Source organism: Ochotona curzoniae, unplaced genomic scaffold, assembly GCF_017591425.1.
Source record: "Ochotona curzoniae isolate NIBS_2020 unplaced genomic scaffold, NIBS_Ocur_1.0 contig_523, whole genome shotgun sequence".
NCBI classification, from domain to species: domain Eukaryota; kingdom Metazoa; phylum Chordata; class Mammalia; order Lagomorpha; family Ochotonidae; genus Ochotona; species Ochotona curzoniae.
The window spans coordinates 10,882,000-10,905,025 of NW_024466459.1; the positions used below are offsets into that span (position 1 = coordinate 10,882,000).

Here is a 23,026-nt window from a genome sequence, read left to right on the forward strand (position 1 = left end):
CATTTCCCCATCCCGCGAGATGCCTGCCACCCGTGGACCCCGCACCCGGGACCTGGATCTGCCTCCCGCCTCTGGAACCTGGTCCACGCACTGCCGCACTCAGCCTGGCTGGGGTGCACCCCGGGAACCCCGCGTCCGCCTGAACTGGTGCCTCTTGCAGCTGCGCGCTGGTGCCAGCTGCCCAGAGGCCCCGGGGAGGCCACACACAGGCCCGAACTTGACAATCCCGAGTTGTTACCTCCATCCCTAGGGGGCCCGGGGGCTCGGGGGCTCGGGCTGGGGGCTCGGGGCTCAGCACCCTGGACAGGACCAGCCGCCAGCTGGGAGTGACCCAGAGGACCTGCCAGTTTAGCCATGCCCAGCTTCATGACACCTAGGGGCAAAGTGCAGGTGGCTCACGGCATGGCATCCGGTCCTCTGAGTGGCTCCAGCCCAGGGGCCTGGCCACTGCTGATGGAGGCTGTGTCTCAGTGCCCAAGGCCGGAGTCCAGCTCCAGTTCGGAGCTCGGGAAGGGTGCGTGGAGTCGGCGATAAAGACACAGACACTGTCACTTGGTGCCTTCTCGCTGCCTCCTTTGCTCAAGAAGAAGCTGTCCTTTTTATTTACTCAGACACATCACAAGCCTCTGCACAAGCACTTGCTTTTTTATCTTTAACTTCAGAACTAAGACAGCATGCACAGATGTTCAATTAATAAGGTGTCCAGAAATGGCATGGGCTTAATTGTGCTCCTGCGTGTAAACTGCCAAAGGCCCACTCAGCAGACATTATCAGTGACATTAACTCTCAAGTTCACTTCGGTTGTAAAAACCATCTCACAGGGGCAAACAACCATGACTCAATAGATGACAGAGTTCTTAGTGGGTGCTTGAGTGTCCATGCAAATGGGGGTGAGACCGGCCAAGGTGCTCAGAGAGAAATCCCCCAGGCCCTGCCAAGCAGGGGAGCTGTTCTCGTCACACCTTCATGCAATCCGCACCTGCACGGACCCCAGCACCCATGTCTCCGGGGCTCCTGAGCCAAGCCCCGGCTCCCAGACCCCCGCTCAGCCCTCATGTGGGCAGTCCCCGTGGTCCACCCTGGTAGGACCGGCGGTGCTGCTGCGGGATACTGCTGTTGGATGACAAAGCCAGGACCCTGACTGCACACTTCCCTAGGTGTCTCCTGTCCCCCACGGACACTCACACTCCTTCCTTCCTGAGCAGGGAACCCCACCTCTGCCCTTCTCGGGGGTGTCTCCCCACAGCAGCCCCCCTGCAGGGCAGGCTTTCCCCAACATTTGGTCTCAGCATTGGGGTCCGAGAGTGGGTGTGCTGGGGCATCAGATGGTGGTTACTCTGACCTGTAGCTCACAGCCCACCGTCCAGTTCAGCCAGGGTCTGGGCAGGAGCCTGGCCATGCCCGCTCCCATGGCCAGTTGCTTTCTTCTAGTCTATTCCAAAGGCAGAGCGGCAGCGAGAGGGTGGGAGAGACCTTCCATCCATGGGTCACCTCCCCCAATCCCTGCAGCAGCTCTCCAGCGCTCTCACGTGGCGGACAGCCACCACGAGAGGATGGGAACCATCCCCTGCTGCCTCCCAGCTGTGCAGCAACAGGAGGTGGGACAGAAACCACTGTCTGCAGTGCCGGCACCCCTTGTGGGTGCTGGTTCAAGTCCCCGTTACTCTACTTCAGGTCAAGCTCCCTTCTCAAATATATCTACATACAGATTTATAGAGAGAAGAAGAGACAGATCTTCCATCTGCTGGTTCACTCCCCAAGTGGCCGCCACAGCTGGAGCTGAGCTGATCCGAAGCTGGGAGCTCCAAGTGCAGGGGCATGGAGGTGTCATGCTGAGGCCCTGCTGGCCAGCCGTTGACCCTGGCCTTGGATCCTGGCCATGGACTCTAGCTGTGGACTCTGGCCATGGACTTGGGCTTGGTCTTCTTCCGGAAGGCCAGGGCCAAGCACCTACATGCAGGTGCAATAGGCTCCAACGCTTATGCATCAAGGCCCAAGTCTGGTTACCTCACTGGTGGCTCCAAGTAATTAAGGGAGTGGTTACCTTAATTGCTGGACAGGAGAAGAGCCAGGGCTGGGTTGTCCAGCCGAGATGGGTAGGGAATGTGTGGAGTTTCCCCTAGCTTGCAGGGTCTCGTGAATTGCCCCTTTTCAACCTACTATGGACTGGCCTTATAAAAACCCTAGGAATGTGCTGTTCGGGGCTGCATTCCCGTAAGGGGTGTTACTCCTGGCCGGTCGGCCGGTTAGCCAGCTGCCTGCTCTCAACCAATATAAGGATTTATTCCAATATCCCACCCTGGACCCTGCGTCATTCCTTCTTCCTCACAGCTCACGGAATTCGCGCCAGTCCAGCCATCCACCAATCAGATGGAACCTGGCATTCCACCTGAGAATCCCACCCCCAATCTCCCAGCCCCTTCCCCAACCCCGCCCACTCACCAATCATCCCCAGGCATTCACCTGCAGGCACCCATCCCCTGGGGCCTTGACCTCAATCCCTCCCAATCCCCGCCCCCCCACACCTGGCAGACAAAAAAGGCCCCAAGGTGCGGTTCGCTCCTTTTTGCTCTCTCTCTTCCTCTCCTTGGTTCCTCTCCCCTGCTCTTCCTCCCTTCCCTCCCCTTCCCCTGTTCCTGCCCCACTCGGTTCTCTCTCTCTCTCTTGCTCTCTCTCTTGCTCTCTCTCTTGCTCTCTCTCCTCCTTCTTACCTCCCTTCCCCCCTTCCCCTTTTCCTGCCCCGCTGGAATAAACTTCCTAAGATATGTCATTGCGTCTGGTGTTTTCAGCTCACGGTAAAGAACCAGGTTGCGAGAATTAGCTGCACGTAAAGTATCTTAATATCCTATAACCTAAAACTCGAACTCTTCCATTCTTTTAAATAACTAACAACCAAGACCCCAAGCTTGGACATGCCAAGCTTGAATAAACCGTCCTTGTGCACTTGGATCGACTTCAGACTCCTGGCGATTTCTGGGGATCTCAAAATCTGGGCACAGCTAGACAAAGACACACACACGCACATATGTAGACACATATACATGTCCATTCATACACAAACATACATGCACACACGGCCAGAAACGCAGACCTGTCACCTTCCTGGTGTGGCAGCCGTGGGCTGCCCTGCCACTCTGAGTGTGTGGTCTGCAAAGGGAACAGTGCTGGGTGCTCACTGCCACGTCCTGCACTGTGGGGTGCCAGTGGAAGCGCTGTGCTGCGTGCCTTTAAAGGGGGGACTGACGCCCGCGCCAGGCCTCAGCCCCCGGGGGGACGTCCCAATGGCCTTTCCCCACTTTCTTCAGAGTCACAGCTTGGAGCCACAGCGCCTCCCTTGTCCTCTGCTCGGGCAGCACTGAGCCTGGGAGGGAGCCCACCCCGTGGCTGGCAGGTGTGGCTGGGCCCAGCACACCATCCTCAGGCTCCGGCTGCTAGAGCCTTCGGCTGGGAAGCGGAGACTTGGGCGGGAGATGCAGCACCTGGACAGAGCGGCTTGCTCTGCCTTCGAGGGAGGCAGGTTAAGGAGGACTTCCTGTCTTTGGGTTCCCAGAGGAATGGCCTTGGGGAGTGGAGTGGCTCGGAGTGCCTGGCGCGAGGAAGCAGGCAGACAGAGCAGGGCACTGCAGCGGTCCACACTCCTACCCACTCGGTTCCTGCAGATTTTACCCTTCACTCGCTGTCACAGAGGTGCAGATTAGTCAAACGTACGCTTTGAGGTGTGTGTGGACCCGTGCATGGGACCTGGACAAGAGGACACACAGGGACACAGGCAGAGCTCGTGCCACCAGGAATGTCCCCAGAAGCTTATCATGACACAGTGTGCTCACAGTGGTCGGAGCCAACCAGGGCTGAGACCCCGCAGTGGCCCTCCTGTTGGGCATGGCAGCGTGCTGCGTTAAGCTGCAGTGTGCGACGCCCACAGGCCCCTCAGTGCTGGCTCACATCCCGACTGCTCCAGTTCCGACCCAGCTTCCTGCTAATGTGGACCCCGGGAGGGGGCTGGGGATGGGTGGTCAGGGCCCTGCCACCCAACAGAAGCCCTGCAGACTCCGGTCTGGCCCAGTTTGGCTGCTGTGGCAGCGAGGGAGGGCAGCAGGTTCACTGTCTCTATTACTCTTTCAAGTACAAAGCTTTTCTGAGTCATTTCCCCCCGAGGGATGACAGGTGTTTCAATCCCCCAGTACTCACTTGGTGCATTTCAAGACCTGTTGGAGCAGAAACAAGGAGGAGGACTTCCTGTCTGCTGAGTCACTCCCCAGGGGGATGCAACAGCTGAGCCCTTCAATACCAGGAGCTTTGACCAGCAGAGCCAGTAATGTGGACAGCAGACCAGTGATGGTGAAAGTCGTCTCTCTAACCTCTCTTTATGACTCCTTATATACTCTCCCTGCCCCCAGGCCCTTTAACAGAACAACAGGATGCTAATGAGTCTGATTAGACCAGGTGCTTTTAGCCTTGAGCCCATTTCCTGTAGTGCTCAGCTTAGCAAGTGCTAATCAACCCCTCAGCCCACAACAAGTCTCCCACACCGGTGCAGGGTCCCAAGGCTTTGGGCCGTCCTTGACTGCTTTCCCAGGTCACAGGCAGGGAGCTGGATGGAAAGCGGGGGTCCCAGGGATTAGAACCGGCGCCTACATCGGATCCCTGCGCGTCCAAGGCGAGAACTTAGCCACTAGGCTACCGCACTTGGCCCTATACATTTTTAAAAATAAGATTGGATTATCAGGCCCAGCGTGGCCTAGCAGCTAAAGTCCTCGCCTTGACCGCGCCTGGATCCCATATGAGCACCGGTTCTAATCCCGGCAGCTCCACTTCCCATCCAGCTCCCTGCTTGTGGCCTGGGAAAACAGTCAAGGACGGCCCAAAGCCTTTGGGACCCTGCACCCGTGTGGGGGACCTGGAGGAAGTTCCTGACGCCTGGCTTCAGATCGGCACAGTACTGGCCGTTGTGCTCACTTGGGGAATGAATCATTGGACAGAGGAACTCTTTCCTCCTATCTGTATATCTGACTTTGCAATAAAAATAAATCTTTTTAAAAGATTCGATCATCTATCTGAAAGGCAGAGTTATGGAGAGAAAGGAGCCAGAGAGAGACCTTGCATCTGCTGGTTCAGTCCCCTGTTGGCCACAATGACCAGTGAGACACGAGACAGCTCAGGGTTAATGGGAAAGCTGAGAAAATTCCAGAACTCTCCCTTCTCCCTGACCAGCACACAGGCTCAGCCACAACTTTGATTGCTGGCTGCTTCTGCTCTTTCCAGAAGGGCACGCTGGGCTCGGCAGGAACCTGTTTAATTTCCTGCCTGTGCGAACTTCCTTCGGATTGCCGGCAAGGGCTCCCAGGAGCCCATCCCTGCCCTGCCTTTCTGCGCTCCAGGTCCACAGCTCCAGGGCTGCCAGGCCACAGCTGGCAGAAGCCAGGCCCTCCATCCGGGTCTCCCTCGGGGTGGCGGGGTCCAACCACTTGGAAACACACTGTGCTACACGGCATGCTTGGGGTGCAGGGGGCTGCTGCCCCCATGGGCTCCTGGCTTCCTGGGGCTCAGTGGATGCTTCCAGCCGTGCACCAGCTGATGGACAGGGGCTTGCTGCCAATGCCCACGGAGCACTGTGGGAAGGGGTCGGCGGAGACGGGTGTCCTTTTCCCATGGGCAGGTAAGCAGCTCCATAGGGAGAGGGTCCTGCGGTTAGAGCAACTAGAGTGGACTTAAGAAGCGTAGTTTAAAAGAGGACAAAGGGGGGAAGAGGGCGACACCCAAGGTGAGAGTGCGGGGCGACGCTGCTGCGTGCACGGGGGAGGGGCACGCAGGCCACGGAGGGAGGGAACAGGGGTGCGAGAAGGGGAGCCCCTTGCCACCTGGCCTCTGCTCTTGTACTGTTCTTGTGTTTTATTTCTGGATGGAGCCCTTAGGCCACGGGGGGCAGCCCACCACTACCAGGACACTGCCCCACGGAGCGGAACCAGAGCCTTGTAGGAAATGGCCAGGGCTGCACGTGCCGCAGGAGCCGTGCCCCCTCCTTCCTCCAGCACCTGCACCCTCCAGCTTTGTTTTGTCCCTGCTTTTGGTTCTGCTGGGAAACTTCCCGTGGCCCCCACTCTCAGTTCCCTGACAGGGGCCAGGCCTCGCACCTGCCCAGGCCTCGCACCTGCCCAGGCCTCACATCTGCTCAGGCACAATAAGACCGTGAAGATGACTCCGGGTACATGGGCAGCGAAGCAGCCTGGGCTGTGACAGCCATGTGTGCTGACATTTTTTATGGTCACAGGAAATCACTCGCAGCCCACGACTGCAGGGACACGGCACCACCAGACTGAAGAAACAGCGTATTGAGTACAGGACACAGGGCTGCCAAGTGGCACGCGTGCCCAGGAGGAGCTGGGGAGCCGGGCTCGATGCCGCTTTCCATACACCAGAGAGATTCTTGCAAAAACACTCAAGTCAGCACTTAAATTAAAAATTGCGATTCTTTTTAAATAAGTCATTTGGCACAGCTTGATGTAACGACACCACGGACATCAACAGACGCCGAGGCAGGACCAGACCCTTCTGAGACGCTTGTCCCACCATCCCGCCTGCTTGTCCTGGTGGGGCGGCACTTGGTGAGGAACCCCAAGTCAGGAGTCCTGGGGCGCCAGGCTCGTGCCCCACCCAGGATGCAGGCCCCACCCCTCCATTGTGCCGGCCCCCTCTGGACCAAGCTTCCAGAAACATCCATGCCCAGGGAGCCCGCTGTCCTCCAGCCATGCCCACGGGCACCTCTGGTCCCAGCTGGGCTTCTTCCTGCTGCCCCCCATGCAGCCTCCAAGGTATCCAGGAGCAGACGGGGACCAGAACCTTCTCGAAGTCTCTCCAAGCCGCCCGCCCACAGGCGCCCCTCAGGCCTTCAGAAGGGCGACCTCGGGCTCTGGGACCGAGTCCTCGCTGCTGTTGTAGCGCTGGGGCCCTGAGTCCTGCCTCAGGAACTTCTCTGCCGACAACACAAGCTTTTCAGGCCCCAGAAGCAGACAGGGTGTGCAGGAGGGGCTCATGGGGTGTGTGCAATCTAGCACCAAGGAGAGGGCTGAGGCTGCCTGGCCAGGCGCCCACACACAGGGCTCCACCCAGGGCCCCAGGACACATCTGTGATGTCTTGGGGATCCCCTGGTCCTGAGTGCCGGCCACTCTGCCAGGTAGTGGCACCAGGGCTGCCAGTAGTAACACAAAGGACAAGGCAGACCCTGAATAGGGGCAGAAATCAGAACAACGGTCCCCCCAGAGGAGGAGGGAACTTTCTAGAATGATGGGAATGCCCTAGCTGGGTGGCCTTGAAGGTGGACACAGGTGTGAGAATGCGTGTGCGCGGGCACTTCCCGACACTCCTCCAGTGCAGAGGGAGGCCCCGCCCCCAGCGCTGCCGCCCCCCAGCGCTGCCCTCAGGACGGCTGCCCTCAGGGCCACCGCCCCAGCACCCACCTGCCTCCTCCACGGAGGAGAAGTGGTGAAACTCCTTCAGGTCAGCGGCCAGCAGGACACGAAGCACGGGCACCTGCAGGCAGGCACGTTGAGCCCGGGTAGGCACGGGAGACGGAGACAGAGCGGGGCTGCCCGTGGGGAAGGCCGGGTGGGGACAGGCAGAGCTCCCTGGCTCCAGCATGGTGTCACGGTAGGAGGGGCTTGCTGGGAAGGCTGAAGGGAGCTGCTGACCGCTGGGCAGTCCCAGGCTGGCCCTACCTGCAGGCCCACGAAGGCCAGGCTGGCGCCCTGCCTGTGCAAGTCCCCGAGGAGCTCGCCTAGCCCCAGCACCACGGTGTAGTCGACGCTGCAGACATGGGTGCAGTCCAGGATGGCGCCACGCGGCGGGGACACTGGGGGGACAGCAGAGGCTCCAGCTGAGACCCATGGGCACCGCTCTGGAGACCATCACCAGCAGGGGGCGCCAGGGTGCAGAGACGCTCCCAAATGTCAACACGCAGGGTGGGGGTGGGGGGAGCACCCAACCAGAGGCCTGAAGACCTTGGCCTGAGTAGGGGAGAGGCTCCCAGCTGCTGAGGGCAGGGCCTGAGGTGGGGGACAGGGGTTCTGCATACCTTCCAGGGCCCGGCTCAGCACTGCCTCCCGCAGGGCCTCAATCGCTGGGAAGTGCAGGCCGCTGGCCGGCTGCAGGACCAGGACGGGCTCCTCGGACACCTGGACACAAGAAGCTACTGAGGCCTGGGGGCAGGTTGGATGCCCAGGCCCAAGCCCCCACCGTTCGGCCGCCCCCAACCATGAGCCAAGGTCGTGGTGGCTGGCGGCTTCTGTAACGCCCACGCCCATGCCCCTCGGGGTGGCCCTGGTACCTGTGTCCTGGGCCGGGCTGCAGCATGCAGCAGGATGAGCAGGGACAGCAGGGTGCCGGCCAGGATGCCGTACTGCACCTCCCACAAGCACAGCAGGAAGGTCACGCACAGTGGCAGCAGGTCCAGCTCTAGGGGTGCAGAGGGAGGCCACCTGCTCAGGCCCAGCCCACCCACCCCCCGTTCCTCATCACAGCGCACAGGTGGTCCCAGGCCCCCAGCAGCCCGCCTGGGGAAGAAGGGGCGGCACTGGCCAGGCTGAGGCTCCCCTGGCCATCAACGTCTGAGGAGGGGTCTCCCTGCCTGTGCTGGGGTCCCAGGAGGAGGACAGAGATGCCCCAGACATCCCCGGAGCAAGGCTCCCCGCTGCCAACATACTCTTCACACACCACAGGGTCCCAAAAATCTTGACGTCAAACAGCGGGGTCACAGCCATGATGATGACGGCGGCCAGCGCCGACTTGGGAATGTAGTAGAAGAGTGAGGTCAGATAGCCCAGGGACAGCAGCACCAGCACACCTGGGGGGAGGGGCAGGGCTGCAGCACCAGCACACCTGGGGGGAGGGGCAGGGCTGCAGCACCAGCACACCTGGGGGGTAGGGGCAGGGCTGCAGGACCAGCACACCTGGGCGGGGACAGGCAGGGCTGCGGGACCAGCACACCTGGGCGGGGGAGGGGTGCGGGAGGGGGTGTGGCTGCAGGGGCCCCCAAACTGTGAGTTCCCCCTCCTCCTGCAGAGGGAAACCTGGGGCTCACCGGTCACCAGCCCCCCTGCTGGGGTGCGCACCCCTGACTGGGCGTTCACAGCTGTCCTGGAAGGTAATAGGTGCCCGTGAATCAGTAGCAACATCAGGCAAGGAAGGGGAGGCCGGCACCACGTGCCCACCAGAGCACGCGGAAGCGGTTTCGGGAGTCAAACAGCAATGTTCTACCCGCCCTGGTCCATCTTACTCCCTTAAATAAACGTTTTATTAGCAGACGTCTGGCCCAGCTTGCTAGCACGAGCTACAGTTCTTCCTGTCCCACCATGCCAGGAGTGCGTGGCTGCACCAAGTTTTTAGAAACAAACTACAGTGCCAGAACCTAGATGCCAGCACTCGGCCAGCCTTCACCCACACTGGGTCACGGGGTGGGGGGCGGGCAGAGCTGCAGCCCAGCAGACCAAGACAGGCACAGAGCGGGCAGGCTGCAGTCACTCACCGTCCGAAGCTGCCCGTTACGGGGAAGGACGAGACAAAGGAGCCCAGCACGTTGGTGAAGCCTGCAGAGAAGGGAGAGTGGGAGGGACAGGAGCGCGGAGGGGGCATCCTGGGGCCCTGCCCATCGGGGGAGGGAACATAAGGCCTAATCGTGCTAAGCCAGCCCAGGGGCCTCCAGCCCTCGGGGGGGGGGGGCGTCCCTCCCAGGAGCAGGGGATGGTCACAGTAGGAAATGCCTGGGGCACTGCTCTGTGAGCTCAGGGGGTAGCTGTGCCCATGGCGCTGCCAGGGGCCCCACAGACTGGCCAGGGCGAGGGGCCGAGCAGGTGCTTGGGCAGCACTGCCAGGACGCTGGCTGGGACCTGCTTGGCTACACCTGCACCAAGGGCCACAGGTTCCAGGCCTTCCCTCCGGAGGGTGCGAGCTGGGCTCCTCCCAGGGCCAGGCGCTCAGGGGTCACACGGCCGAGCCCAGGACATGGTGGATGTGGAGGCCGGGCAGTGGCCTCAGCCACCTGTGACGAGCCCCACTCAGTCACGGACCGAGGGGTGCAGGGAGACCCCTCCCACTGCCCCGCCAGGTCCGTGTCCTTTGTGAGAACCTGCAGCCACCTGGGGCCAGCTCCTCTGAGTGGCACTATGCTGGGGGACTCCCGACACAACCCTTCAGCAGGCTGGAGTCCCACTGAGGGCGTCTGTGCCTCAACAAAAGAGCCAGCAAGCCAAGCAACCATACCAGGCACCAGTATCACCATGGGGCAGAGATGCCCCTGTGATGGCCGTGTGGGTTGGCACCCCGACTCTGGCAGTCTCTGCGTCCCACCCTGGGAGATGGCAGGGGACAACTGGGTCCTAGGTCCCTGTCACCTGCAGGGGGGACCTGGCTGAGTTAGACGCCCGGCCCAGCCCCAGCTACTGAGAGCACCTGGGGGACGAGCCACTGGTGTGCATCAGCGACAAGCTAAGCAATGTGGTCACGTCCTGTCCACAGTCCGGCAGCCCGAGAGTCCTCCCCATCAGCAGGCATGCCACAGCCAGGCAAAGGCAGCACCAGGAGGGAGAGCAGAGCGTCTACCTGGCCACAGCCCTCTGACCTCTGAGCCCTGCGCCCTGGCAGCGCCTCGCTGAGCGGGTCTGTCAGGTGGCCCTTGGTCTCGGCCGAGACCACAGACCCAGCAGGTGCACTCCCTGTCATCATGGTCTGGCTGGAACCGTCCGGACACCTGTGAGTGAGCCCCCACCCCGGGAGGCCCTCTGTGCCCGCCACCGTTCCCCAGGAGCAGCACCCAGCAGCAGCACCCAGGCCCGGCCGGGCCCTTACCGATGGCCAGCAGCTCCTGGTTGGCGTCGATGCGGTAATTATTTTGAGAGGCTGGAGCGGGGAGCAGAGACAGAGTCACTTCCTGTTCCTGGAGCGCCACGAAGAACAGGACGTGGGGTCGCCAGCCCCATGGGCACCCAAACAAACGCAGGGACCGAGCCCGCAGCTGGGGCTGCCCTACACCCTGCCTGCAGGCCAGAGGCCTGTCAGTGGGCTCAGGGTCCCTAGCCGGGAAGTCCAAATCACGCTAGACTCCAAACCCTTTGGAGGATCTTTTCAAGATTTATTTTTATTTGCAAGGCAGAACTGCAAAGAGAAAAGGCAGAGGGAGGGAGCGCTCCTCCTAGCTGCTGGCCAGCACCCAGGTGCCCAAAGCCAGGAGCTTCCTCCAGGCCGCCCCGTGGGCAGAGGACCAAGCACTGGCCTGTCCTCTGCTGCCTTGCCAGGCTGTTAGCAGGGAGCCGGAGCAGAAGTGGAGCAGCTGGGTCTGGAGCTGGTGCCTGTATGGGATGCTGGGACACAGGTTGATTCTTGGGTCGCCATGCCATGGCGCCGGCCCTTTGGGTACCCAGCCGGTACTCGGAGCTTGAGTCTGCAGGGCTCTGCACTCCCGGATTCCGGACGCTCACCCTCTCCGCACATGAACGTTTTAACATGTGGGCATGTGTTACTGATGCACAAATCCAAACTCGAGGGGCTGGCACAGAGGGGCCATGGGGTCCCATCGTCTGGGGCACAGGAGTCCCAGCTGCTCCACTCTGGGCCAGTGCTTGGGGAACACATCTGGGCTCCAGCCTCCACCACTGGGGCCTTGGGGAACACATCTGGGCTCCAGCCTCCACCACTGGGGCCTTGGGGAACACATCTGGGCTCCTGCCTCCACCACTGGGGCCTTGGGGAACACATCTGGGCTCCAGCCTCCACCACTGGGGCCTTGGGGAACACATCTGGGCTCCAGCCTCCACCACTGGGGCCTTGGGGAACACATCTGGGCTCCTGCCTCCACCACTGGGGCCTTGGGGAAGTGAATGGCAGATGCACGTGCTTGCTGTCCCTTTGTTTCTTGGTTACTTCTGCCTTTCAAATAAATAAATACTGAAGAAAAATATAGAGAAATGAACAGAAAGAGGGAAGGGAAACAAAAGAAAAGAGAACCAAAGAAAGGAAGAGAAAAGAAATTCAAACTTTAAAAGCCAGAGTGAGGCCTGTGCTGTAACCTAGTAGGCTAAACTTCCACCACAGTGCTGGCATCCAGATGGGCACGGGTTCTAGTCCCGGCTGCTCCACTTCCCATCCAGCTCCCTGCTTGTGGCCTGGGAAGGCAGTGGAGGACGGCCTGAGGCCTTGGGACCTGCACCCACGTGGGAGACCAGGAGGAGGCTCCTGGCTCCTGGCTTTCAGGCCAGCCCAGCTCCAGCCACTGGGGCATGAATCATGGAGATCCCCTCAGTCTCCACAGCTCCGACTTCCAAATAAAAAACAAAATGAAACCAAAGCAGATAGAAGTAGGAAAGAAAGCAGACAAACGCAGCTGAGCAGGGGCTCTGGGGGTGTGTGGGCAGTGGGCACCTGAAGGGCATGGGGCATCTCACCAAAGGCTTTGGCCACTGCCACGCTCTCCAGGAGGCCCACGAGGGGCACCACGGCCAGCCCAGCCCCCATATCCTGGAGGAGAAGAGGACTCCACGTGAGCGGCTCTCCCACCTCCAGCAGCGCCCACTGGGCCACGCGTGGGACCCCAGCCCTGGACAGGCTCCGCCATGAGCACTGCAGGTCCCAAACGCCTCCAGGCTCGGGCAGGGCAAGTACCCGGTGTCCCCGCAGGGTGAGCCCCAGCTGGGATTCTGGGGGGGTCAGACGCGCCCATTGAGGACTTGTCAGTGTTGCCTGGACCCAACCTGCTCACTCCCATCCCTAAGCATCTGGGATGCAGGGCCTTGCATACCTGCACCATCTCAGCAAAGGAGACCGTCCTGTTGGCAGTGACCACCGAGAAGGGAGGGAGTCGCACTGGAGGCAGCCCCTGGGCCGTCTCTCCCGTGAGGATGAAGGGCTGGTGTCCGGTCACCTCAAAGGAGTAGGCCACCAGGGTGGCAAAGGTGACCACCAGGGCGTTGCGTGCTAGGACGGGAGAGGTTGGTGCCAGCCTACCCGGGCAGATGCCACCTGGGAGTTACTCGGGTCTCCCACTGCTCTCCTGTCCTGCCCTGCGCCCAGCCTCACCTGTGGTGACGGTCCACACCAGCCCATGGCTGAGCCGCACCCTGGGGGGGATCTCAGGGTGCAGGGGGGGCAGGTGGGTCCGCATCAGCTTCAGCATGAGCAGCAGCAACACGCAGACCAGGCCCAGCACGGCGTCCCCAACCCTGCAGAGACAGGGCGCGCCCACTGCCGTGGTGGCTGCAAGCTTCCTCCCAGGCCCCCACTCCCACCCCAGTGCCGGCTCCTCTGCAAGACTGTCACCTCTGCCCCTCCACAGAGCTTGGACAAGGGGTCCCCATTTCTGCTGCAACCCCAACAGGCAGGGAGGCCGCTGGCTTCTGGCTGGGTTCACCAGGAAGCTGGTGCAGCAAGCTAGCACGAGGGACAAGGTGGCCCGGGACCCCCACCCTTTATTGGTCAACAGCACCATGCCCAAGGGGCTTGGGGGCTGAACTGCAGCCCCAGGTTGCTGGAGCAGAGCTGAAATGCTCAGCCTGACCCAGCACGTGGGGCAGCTGGCCAATCCACTTCTAATCCACTCCCAACTTGTGTGTCACGGTTGGGCCTGCAAAGCCCCGGAAGTGCATGTCCTGCAAGCCCCGGAAGCGCGTCCTGCAAGCCACGGAAGGGTGAAACAAGCGGGGACGGGGGAACAAGAGAGGTTACAGAGCAGGGCCAGAAGGAAGAGTTGCCAGAGCCGGGCAGTCGGGCCAAAGCCAGCAGGTACCTGGTCTCCCCCAGGCTGCGGAAGGTGTAATACACCGCAAGGAAAAACTGCTGGGGGATGTTCCGCAGTCCCAGGAGATTCTGTCGGGATGGGGGGTCTAGTTAGACAGCTGGTCAGCCAGCCCCTTGCCCTCTGCTGTGGAACCCTCCCCTGGTCCCAAGGCCCCACCTGGCCCAACCCAAAGCCCCCGGGACAGGAGATGCAGGTTGTCTGAGGCATCCAGCGAGTTTTTCTCAGTGACACCCAGTCTGGGCCATCACAAAGCAGAGGGCAGTTCCAGAGTTGGGGGTCCTCCGGGTGGGGAGCCAGTGGGCACGGCTGCACCCTGACGGTGCGCTGGGCGCCCAGTAAGCAGCTGGCGTGCCGTCTGTATCAGACGGGCTCTATAACAGAGCAGCCTCCAGGTCGGCCTTCTCCCACCTGCTTTTCCAAGTCAGGGGGCTCGGGACTCGCACGATTCTTCCCCAGCTTGTATCAGCCCAAGTGAGCAGGCTGAGCAGTCGGGGTAGGGAGGGCTGGCCCCTGGAGGGTTCCTGGTCTGGGCAGGACTCTGTAGGGCAAATGCTGGGCTGTTTCCTGGCCTTCCCAGGCCCCTCCCACAGAGGGGAGGCCCAGGGGGGAGCGCACAGTGAGCCTGGCCACCGGGGTGGCTGCCCTTGTTGCCGGACCGACCACATGGGCTGGGGCAGGGCGGTGGTGACTGCCCCCAGCTCCCTGCTGGAAAACCTGACCTCCGTTTGGCACCTCCCGCCCTGGAATGAGAGACCAAGCGGGTTATGACCCATGGCCGCAGCCCTCTGCCAGCCGGGAGCCACGGAGGCCCTCCTCCCAGTGCTGGGCGATGCCCACGCACGCAGGGGCCACTGGGCCTACCTTGACCTGCCCAAAAGCGATGGTGACTGCAGCCGCAGACGTAAACCCCTTGATGACCGGGTAGGAGATGAAGTCCAGCAGGAACCCTGGGTAGTCAGGAGGGGATGCTGAGCCTCTCCGAGCTCCACCCAGCTCCAGCAGGGAGAGAGGGCAGGGGAGCAGGAAAGCCAGACCCTGGCCGCTCTGCCACAGGTCCTGGCCTCCAAGGACAGCCGGGCTGGGCCCTTCCGGAATCCCAACATGCCCCCAGGATGGCCCCAGGCAAGAAGGTGTGTTCCCCGGGCAGGTGTCTGGCTAGGGAGGGGGCTGTCTCACCCAGGCACAGGAGGCCCATGGCCAGCTGGATGCACCCAGACAGGAAGGCCAGCAGCACGGCATAGGCGGGCTCACGGAAGGTATAGAGTGACACCAGCAGGGACATGATGGCCGTGGGGCCCAGGGTCACATCCCGGGACGTGCCCAGGAAGAAATACACGAAGCAGCCGGTGAAAGCCGAGTAGAGGCCGTACTGTGGACAAACTCGGAGGTGAGAACCAACAGCCAGGTGTCCATGGACAGGCTGGGGCCGCCAGGACACTGGGCCCTCCTCCTGGACAGGCGGGGGCCACCAGGACACTGGGCCCTCCTCCTTGAACGCCCCTGGGGCAGGAGTGGGGAACTCAAAGGTCTGAGAGTCACCACCTGACCCCAATGGGCCAGCCAGCAGTCAGTCTGGAACGAGGCACCTGTGGGCGAGGGCGAGGGCGGGGGCAAGGGCGAGGGCGGACCCGCCCAAAGCAAGTCACATGCCTTAGACCATAAGCCAAGGGTTGGGGGGGTGGCCGAAGACCTCTGGAATTCAGATTGTACTCTGCAGAGCTCGGGGGTGGGACTGTGGGGGACCAGCCGGCTCACCTGGGGTGGCAGGCCCGCCACCTCGGCATAGGCCAGTGCCTGGGGGATGACCGTGAGCCCGACCGACAGCCCGGCTATGACGTCCAGCCTCAGCCACTGCACGGAGTACCTGGGCAGCCAGGCCAGGACGGGCAGCCTCCTCGACACCAGACCGGGCCGGCAACAGGTGGGGGAGGCCATGCCGGGGCCCGGTGGCCTGCCCCCACCCAGGGACCCACAGCCTTCACCCACGAGGGCACCTCCAGGGCGGACCTGGGGTGGGGGACAGGAGCCACAGTCAGGATCAGGGGCTGGGCGTCCAGGAGTCCAGCAGCACCAGCAGGTGCCTCCCCTCTCCCAGAGGGGGTAAAGCCAGAACGGCCAGCCTGACCTGACCCTTCCTCATCTGATGTCCCTGCATCCCACCTGGCCCGGCCCCCACCTGTGGCACCTAGGGGCGCCAGGGGCTGCCCTGGCCGGGGAAAGCGGCAAGGGCTCCCTGACCAGTTCAGGTGCGCCGCAGTCGCTGGGGTGCTGGTGTCCCCAGCACAGCGTGCGCCCCTTCCCCGCCTACCCCCACCCTCCCCGGCCGAGGCTGGAGATGCGGCCTGGGACCCCTCGGGAGACGGGGCTCCCTGCAGGAAGTGTGGGTCCCCGAGGGAAGTCCCGGAGCTGCCCGGGCTCTGCTCCCCAGGCGCGCGGGCCGGGGCTCTGCTCCCCATGCGCGCGGGCCGCGGACTCACCCCCTGGGCGCCTAGCCCGGGTCGCCGAGGTCTCCGAGGCGGATCTGCAGCAATCACGGCCAGGGGACGGGGCAGGACCTGCGCGCGCACGTGACGGGGCGGGGCTCTGTGCGCGTGACCGGGGGCGTGGCCGTGGTCTCGCTGCCCCCGCCGCCATGCCGAGCCCGTGGCCGGCCTGCTGCACGCTGCTGCTCTGCCTGGGGCTGTGCCGTGCGCGCAGGAACGCGCTGCTCATCCTCGGTGAGTTCCGCGGCCACCTGGCGTCCCCCGGCTGCTCGGCCCCTCGGTGCCAGGGGTCGGTGCTGACCGCAGCGCGCCTTGTCGCTGCCCCTTCCCCCCCCCCCCACGCTGTATGTTGACCCAGTGGTGGCCTCAGCCTTTGACCCCCATCCCTGGCCTGACCCTGCGGGCCTCCTTCCAACTCCGGCAGCCCCGATTCGCGGGTCCTCCAGGGCAGCGGGTGCCCGACTGCTCTCATCAGCTCCCACACACTGGCCTGTGGCTCAGCCAGTGCGTCCTGCTGGCCCCAGGGTCCAGGAGCCCACTGCCCTCCCCCACCCCGCTGCAGCTGCCCTGGGAAACCCCAAGTTCCCCAGGGCCCAGCAGCTCAGGAGACTTCCGGTGTGGGTGGCCGGCCGGTGACAGGCCGCCCGCTGACACTTCCCCTTCTGAGGTCTGGCCACCTGCCAGCCCTGCTCTGATTCACTCTGCGGTGTCTGGACGGGCACCTGGCTGATCAAAATATCAACAGCCCCAGGGCTGCCGCCTGTCCTGTAGGGTTAGGGGTTCCCATTCTGGGCCTCACTGGACTCCAGTTGGAGGTCCCGTCTGCAGACACAGTCACGCTGGTGGGGTTGGGGCTCCGAAATGGGAATGTGGGAAGGACATGGTTTTCCCTGCTTCGGAGCTGACACCCCCTGAGCAGGTTGAGAAGGACAGCAGGGTGGCCCATGCTGTGTCCTGCCCACCTGTGGCCTGCTTGGCTGCCCTCATCCCACCCCCACCTAGGGATTCCAGCCAGAGGCCCTTGCCTCTGTGCCGGGCCGCAGTGCCCTCAGCGCCTCCCCTGGCTAGTCCTGGGGTGCCCGACTCCTCCACAGAAGCTCCGTGTGGCTGTGCGGCCGGGGGTCCCATCCCTGCTCCCCCAGCCCAACTCGGGACTCCCCTGGAGGCTGCCTCGTGCCGGGTCCGCCCAGTCATGGGCCGTAGCTGCCGCCAGCATGGCCTGCTAGTGTGTGGAGCGTAGGCTGGCACAGTGCATGCTTGCACAGCAAGCTGGTGCGGGCTGCAGGCAGGTCTGAATGCCATGCCCACCCAATCCCGGGCCTGCCTGGTCTGTGCCCACCCAGGAGTCACACTTGGTGCATGGCAACACCACTGGCTAGTACCCACCTAGGTGCTACCCCCCTGGTCATGAGGCCCCGTGGGTGTCACATCCACCTGCTGACAGGAGCCCTGGGTGTTCTATCACCCAGACATGAGCCCCCCTGGGTGTCACGTGCACCTGCTGACGGGAGCCCTGGGTGTCCTACCCGCTGGGCATGAGGCCCCGTGGGTGTCACATGCACCTGCTGACGGGAGCCCTGGGTGTCCTACCCCCTGGGCTTGAGCCGCCCCCCCCCCGGGTGTCTTGCTGCCTGGACATTACTGTGACAAGCCTTTGCAGTGGACCCACGGTCTGCTCACTCCCTCCTCCTCCTGACCCCTGCCCACTGGTCCTGTCTCCTCTCGTCCCAGCGGACGATGGCGGCTTTGAGATGGGCGCCTACAACAACACTGCCATTGTCACACCCCACCTGGATGCCCTGGCCCGCCGAAGCCTCGTCTTCCGCAATGCCTTCAGCTCAGTCAGCAGCTGCTCCCCCAGCCGTGCCAGCCTTCTCACCGGCCTGCCCCAGGTGAGGGCAGCCAGGGGGCGCACTGGAGGGGGAGCGCCCCAGGTGAGGGCGGCCAGGGGGCGCACAGGAGGGGGAGCGCCCCAGGTGAGGGCAGCCAGGGGGCGCACGGGAGGGGGAGTGCCCTGGGCCTCTGCCCTGAGCCCCTCCCCCAGTGCTGCAGGGGGGTGGTCTGCAGCAAGACCTGGGGGCCGAGGTTACTTCCTGTCTGTGGCTGTCCTTGGGGTGATCTCACCCTCACCCAGTCCTGCATGTGGGGAAACTGCACTGGGCGTCTCACTGGTCCAGGGGTGACAGGGCTGTCTCCGCCTCAGGCTGCCACGCTGGTGTCCCTGGGAACGGGGCAGCCCTGCTTTGTCTGTGTGTCCCCACCCAAGAGTGGAGTGAGGCACATGGTCCAGGGACCCACCACGTTTGGGCACTGGGCCCGCTCTAAATAGTGGCAGAGTTGGATTTTCTTGTTGTTGTTTAAAGCTTTATTTATTTATTTTGTTGGAAAGACAGAGAGAGAGAAATCTTCCGTCTGCTGGTTCACTCCCCAGTCGTCCGCAACGGCTGGGGACATTTTGGACCAGGACAAAGCCACAGTCAGGAATTACATAGATTCTCCCACGGGGGTGCAGGGCCCCAAGACTTGGGCCTGCTTCTGCTGCTTTCCCAGGCGTGCTAGCAGGGAGCTGCGTGGGAACTGGGCAGCCGGGACTTGAGTTGGTGCTCATAGGAGACGCTCGTTGCACTGGCCACACCATGGGCCCTTCCACAAGGGGTGTATTTGCAATAGTGACTTCTTTTATAATACAAAGCAGGTAATGAGGCAGGACGGGGTGGGGCATAGTGGGTCAGGATGTCACCTGCAGTGCCAGCATCCTATATGGGAGCTTGTTCAAATCCCAGCTGTTCAGTTCTGATCCAGTTCCCTGCTTGGGGAAGAGTGGAGGACGGCCCAAGTCCTTGGGTGCTGCGCCCACGTGGGAGAGCCGGAAGAGGCTCCTGGCTCCTTTAAGAAAAATAAAAATAATAAAAGCAGTGATGGCAAGGGGCCTTCCTTCCCCAGCCCCGCCATATGATTTGAGGAGAGGTTAGCAGAGAGGACAGAAGCCCCCTGCAGGGCTGCTAACCCTCTGGCCCCTCCTCTTGCCTGGGGCCTCCTGGGCAGGGAATGGGAGGTGGAGAGCTCTCCCCAGGGTGCCGGTCCAGGGAGGAGGGGTGTGGAGCAAGGCTGGTCCAGCCGGAGGGGAGGCGGGCAGGGGCCGGAGCCTCACCCGTGCTTGGCGTGCTTGTCGGCAGCATCAGAACGGCATGTACGGGCTGCACCAGGACCTGCACCACTTCGACTCCTTCGACAAGGTGCGGAGCCTGCCGCTGCTGCTGCGAGAGGCTGGCGTGCGCACAGGTGAGGCGCGGGCCGGCCCCCTGCAGCCCTCGCCCCGGCGTGGGGTGAGCAGGAGGCCGGGGAGAGCCTGGTTCATCTCTGGCCCTCAGGCATCGTAGGGAAGAAGCACGTGGGGCCGGAGCCCGTGTACCCGTTTGACTTCGCCTACACGGAGGAGAATGGCTCGGTCCTCCAGGTGGGCCGGAACATCACGAGGATGAAGCTGCTGGTCCGGAAGTTTCTGCAGACTCAGGATGACAGGTGTGGGGCGAGGGAGGTCATGGCACGCAAGCCCAGGCCCCCTGAGCGAGGGGCAAGTTGGGAAAAGCAGGCCCCGCTGGGCTAGAGCATCCAGGCACTGACCCTGCCCACCACGACCCCTCCTCCTGAGCAGGCCTTTCTTCCTCTATGTCGCCTTCCATGACCCCCACCGCTGTGGCCACTCGCAGCCTCAGTACGGAGCCTTCTGTGAGAAGTTCGGCAACGGGGATAGTGGCATGGGGCGCATCCCAGACTGGACCCCCCAGACCTACGACCCTCAGGATGTCCTGGTAGGCGGGGCCTGACCCTGCTCCTGGGGGCTGTGACATCAGCCTGTGACTCCTTGGGGGGCACACTGTTCTGGGCTCGTCCACTCGCAGGAGGATGGTAGCTGTGGCCCTGGCTGGCCCCTCCCACAGGCTGTTCTGAGCAGGACACCCCACCTCCCCAGGTGCCCTACTTCGTGCCTGACACACCAGCAGCCCGGGCCGACCTGGCCGCCCAGTATACCACCATCGGCCGCATGGACCAAGGTGGGCCCACGAAACCCGGGCACTGGGGTATGCCAAGGCTTCAGCCCTCAACCCTGTGCCTGGTGGCCCTGAGTCAGGCTCAGCAGGTGGCTCAAACCAGGGCCCATGTGAGCTGGGGTTCGGGGGAAGGTCCTGTGTGGTGGCCAGCAGAGCCTGTGCTCAGAGAACTCTCCGGAGCTGGGTGTTGGTGACTCAGGCCGCCCCTGCCCTGGGGCTGGGCGATCGGGCCGTGGGAACAGAACTGGGTTTGGGGCACAGGACAGGGGCAGGACTTGGGTGGGGCAAGTCTCCGGTGGCCACAGACTAGGGTGCTTGCACTGTGAAATTCTCTCCTCGGGGGTCCTGAGACCCTGGGCCGAAGTCGGGGTATGGGCCAGCACTGCCTGGGGGCTGTGGGGCGCTCCGCGTCACAGCCGTGCCACTCCGTTCTCTGCCCGCCCCTGCAGGGGTGGGACTCGTGCTGCAGGAGCTGCGAGAGGCCGGCGTCCTGAACGACACCCTGGTCATCTTCACCTCCGACAATGGGATCCCCTTCCCCAGCGGCAGGACCAACCTGTACTGGCCGGGCACCGCTGAGCCCTTGCTGCTGTCGTCCCCCGAGCACCCGCAGCGCTGGGGGCAGGTCAGCGAGGCCTACGTGAGCCTCCTAGGTATGGCCGGGCCCTGCCCATGTGGCTTCCGCTCTCAGCCTGTGCCCACAGGCGCGTCCCTCGCCGAGGGGCAGCCGAATGTCCCCCACACCCACGCCACAGACTGCGGATCCAGGCGGGCTACCTTGTCTGCTTGGCTGAGCGCTTCCCTGAGGGTGCCCACACCGCAGGCCTGGACACCCCGCTCGGATGACCGCTGCACCCTCGCGTGGCTTCGTCATGGCCAGGTCCCCTGAAGCTCTTGGTGGTTCTGCGATAGCCCATGCTGAGCTGAGCAAAGCCAGGGGTGTGGGATTGAGTGAGCACCCCATCTCAGGACAGCCCTGTAGCAGGGAGTCGCTGGCTCAGGGCCCACCTTGCCCTTTGTCCCCAAACCATGAGCCCTGCCTGCCTGAGGGGCTTCATTTCTGGCCGTGGAGTTTGGAGGGGTCCCTGGGTCACCGGCTGGGGCCCTGCGGATAGCTGAGGCATTGAGAAATGGCATGGCAACAAGAGGTGCCGGCCCAAGGTAGCTAGAGGGACGGGACGGGCAGGCGCGGGGCGGGCGGGGTGCGGGGTGCTTGGGCTCAGGCCTTTCGGGGGGCTGCTGAGCCACCCCCACCACTTTCTTTCCAGACCTCACGCCCACCCTCTTGGACTGGTTCTCCGTGCCCTACCCCAGCTACGCCATCTTTGGCTCCAAGACCGTGCAGCTCACGGGCCGCTCCCTCCTGCCGGCGCTGCGGGCCGAGCCCCCTTGGGACACCGTCTTCGGTAGCCAGAGCCACCACGAGGTCACCATGGCCTACCCAATGCGCTCCGTATTCCACCGGGGCCTGCGTCTGGTGCACAACCTGGCCTTCAAGATGCCTTTCCCCATCGACCAGGACCTGTACGTGTCGCCCACGTTCCAGGACCTGCTGAATCGCACCGTGGCAGGTCAGCCGACGTGCTGGTACTCGGACCTCCACCACTACTACTACCGGGACCGCTGGGAGCTGTATGACCACAGCCGGGACCCCCGCGAGACCGCCAACCGCGCCAGCGACCCGCACTTTGCCCAGGTCCTAGACCTGCTCAAGGCCCAGCTGGCCAAGTGGCAGTGGGAGACGCACGACCCCTGGGTGTGCGCCCCCGATGGCGTGCTGGAGGACAAGCTCTCGCCCCCGTGCCGCCCGCTGCACAATGAGCTGTGACGAGCCGCCTCTTCCTCTCCCGTGATTGACAGGACATGGGGAGGCCCCTCCATGTCAGGGCACCTCTGTCCCCACAGAGAGTGGGGACCCCAGGGACAGTGGGCTCCTGGCCCGGTGCGGCCGTGCCCTGGTCCTGACTAGAGACTTACAGATGGCAGGTGGGGGAGCGCTGAAGGACCCTCTGTCTCCAGATGTTCCCAGGTGTGCCAGGTGGGCAGGTGCAAACCAGGCCGCATGGACAAAGCTTTTCTCACCACAGTTCAGACCCGAGGAAGCCCGTGTGTGTCCGGGGGTGGCTCCTGGGCTCGCCCTGCTGGGCAGGGGGCACTGAGGAACATCCCCCGCCCCTGCCGGGGGGCTCTCTGGCTTGTGTTACAGAATGCCCTGCCTTGCTCCACCTCCGGAAAGGAGGGTTCCTCCCACAGTGGCTGGGGTATAGGCCCTGCCTTCGCCCTTTGCCCCTATGGTGTGGGGCACAGAGGCCCCTGGCCCAGAGCAGTGGGAAAGCTCTTTGTTTTGCTAAAATACAGATGCTAGTTTTTCCGAACTCGCGCTGTGTCTGTCCGAGTCTGACAGGCCAGGTGACGGGGCGCCTGAGGCCTGCAGGCAGAGGAAGGAGTTTGGCCAGCTCGGCTAATCCTCAGGTTTCGGCCATGACCCCTCTCCGTCCCGAGCCCCTCGGGCACGGCCCCCAGAAGGTCCCAACTGAAAAGCCCAGCTGCTGGGGCATCGTGGCCAGCGGCAGCTGGGAGAAGGGGCACACTGCAGTGACCTCCACCCACCGGGTGTGGGTGGAGCAGTGCGGCACGCCAGACCCTGTCACGGGTGGAGATGAGGCGCCGTGACCTCACCTGTGCAAAGGGAGGGGGTGCGAGGCTGGGCGGC

At 63.1% G+C, this 23,026-nt stretch overlaps 2 protein-coding genes across 3 annotated transcripts; one reads left to right on the forward strand and one right to left on the reverse strand.

Annotated features, from left to right (window-relative positions):
* Positions 1–6,448: 6,448 nt before the first annotated feature.
* Positions 6,449–16,402, reverse strand: SLC26A11 (solute carrier family 26 member 11; the record flags this gene model as incomplete). The annotated part of the gene is made up of 17 exons (XM_040989375.1): positions 6,449–6,970; positions 7,456–7,528; positions 7,714–7,847; positions 8,070–8,169; positions 8,322–8,449; positions 8,697–8,837; positions 9,075–9,130; positions 9,519–9,579; positions 10,838–10,888; positions 12,430–12,502; positions 12,783–12,958; positions 13,061–13,203; positions 13,767–13,846; positions 14,640–14,725; positions 14,955–15,147; positions 15,534–15,785; positions 16,256–16,402. Coding segments are annotated over 17 exons (1,986 nt in total), but the record flags the coding sequence as incomplete, so codon positions are not given.
* SGSH (N-sulfoglucosamine sulfohydrolase) lies at positions 16,317–22,687 on the forward strand. 2 transcript variants are annotated; one of them, XM_040989816.1, is made up of 8 exons: positions 16,317–16,495; positions 17,993–18,153; positions 19,438–19,543; positions 19,633–19,783; positions 19,917–20,073; positions 20,235–20,316; positions 20,763–20,966; positions 21,582–22,687. In XM_040989816.1, the coding sequence occupies exons 1-8, from the start codon at positions 16,411–16,413 to the stop codon at positions 22,139–22,141; spliced, it is 1,506 nt and encodes a 501-aa protein (XP_040845750.1). In that variant the 5' UTR covers positions 16,317–16,410; the 3' UTR covers positions 22,142–22,687. The 2 variants fall into 2 exon arrangements, with proteins under 2 accessions (XP_040845750.1, XP_040845749.1); XM_040989815.1 differs by lacking the exon at positions 16,317–16,495 and having other exon boundaries at positions 17,697–18,153.
* The last annotated feature ends 339 nt before the right edge of the window (positions 22,688–23,026 follow it).

Coding starts and splice junctions, on each gene's coding strand:
- SGSH (XM_040989815.1), top strand. CDS start 17,797: ATGAGGCCCCGTGGGTGTCACATGCACCTGCTGACGGGAGCCCTGGGT. Junction 20,074..20,234: donor ACGACCCTCAGGATGTCCTG/GTAGGCGGGGCC, acceptor CCACCTCCCCAG/GTGCCCTACTTCGTGCCTGA. Junction 20,317..20,762: donor CATCGGCCGCATGGACCAAG/GTGGGCCCACGA, acceptor CCGCCCCTGCAG/GGGTGGGACTCGTGCTGCAG.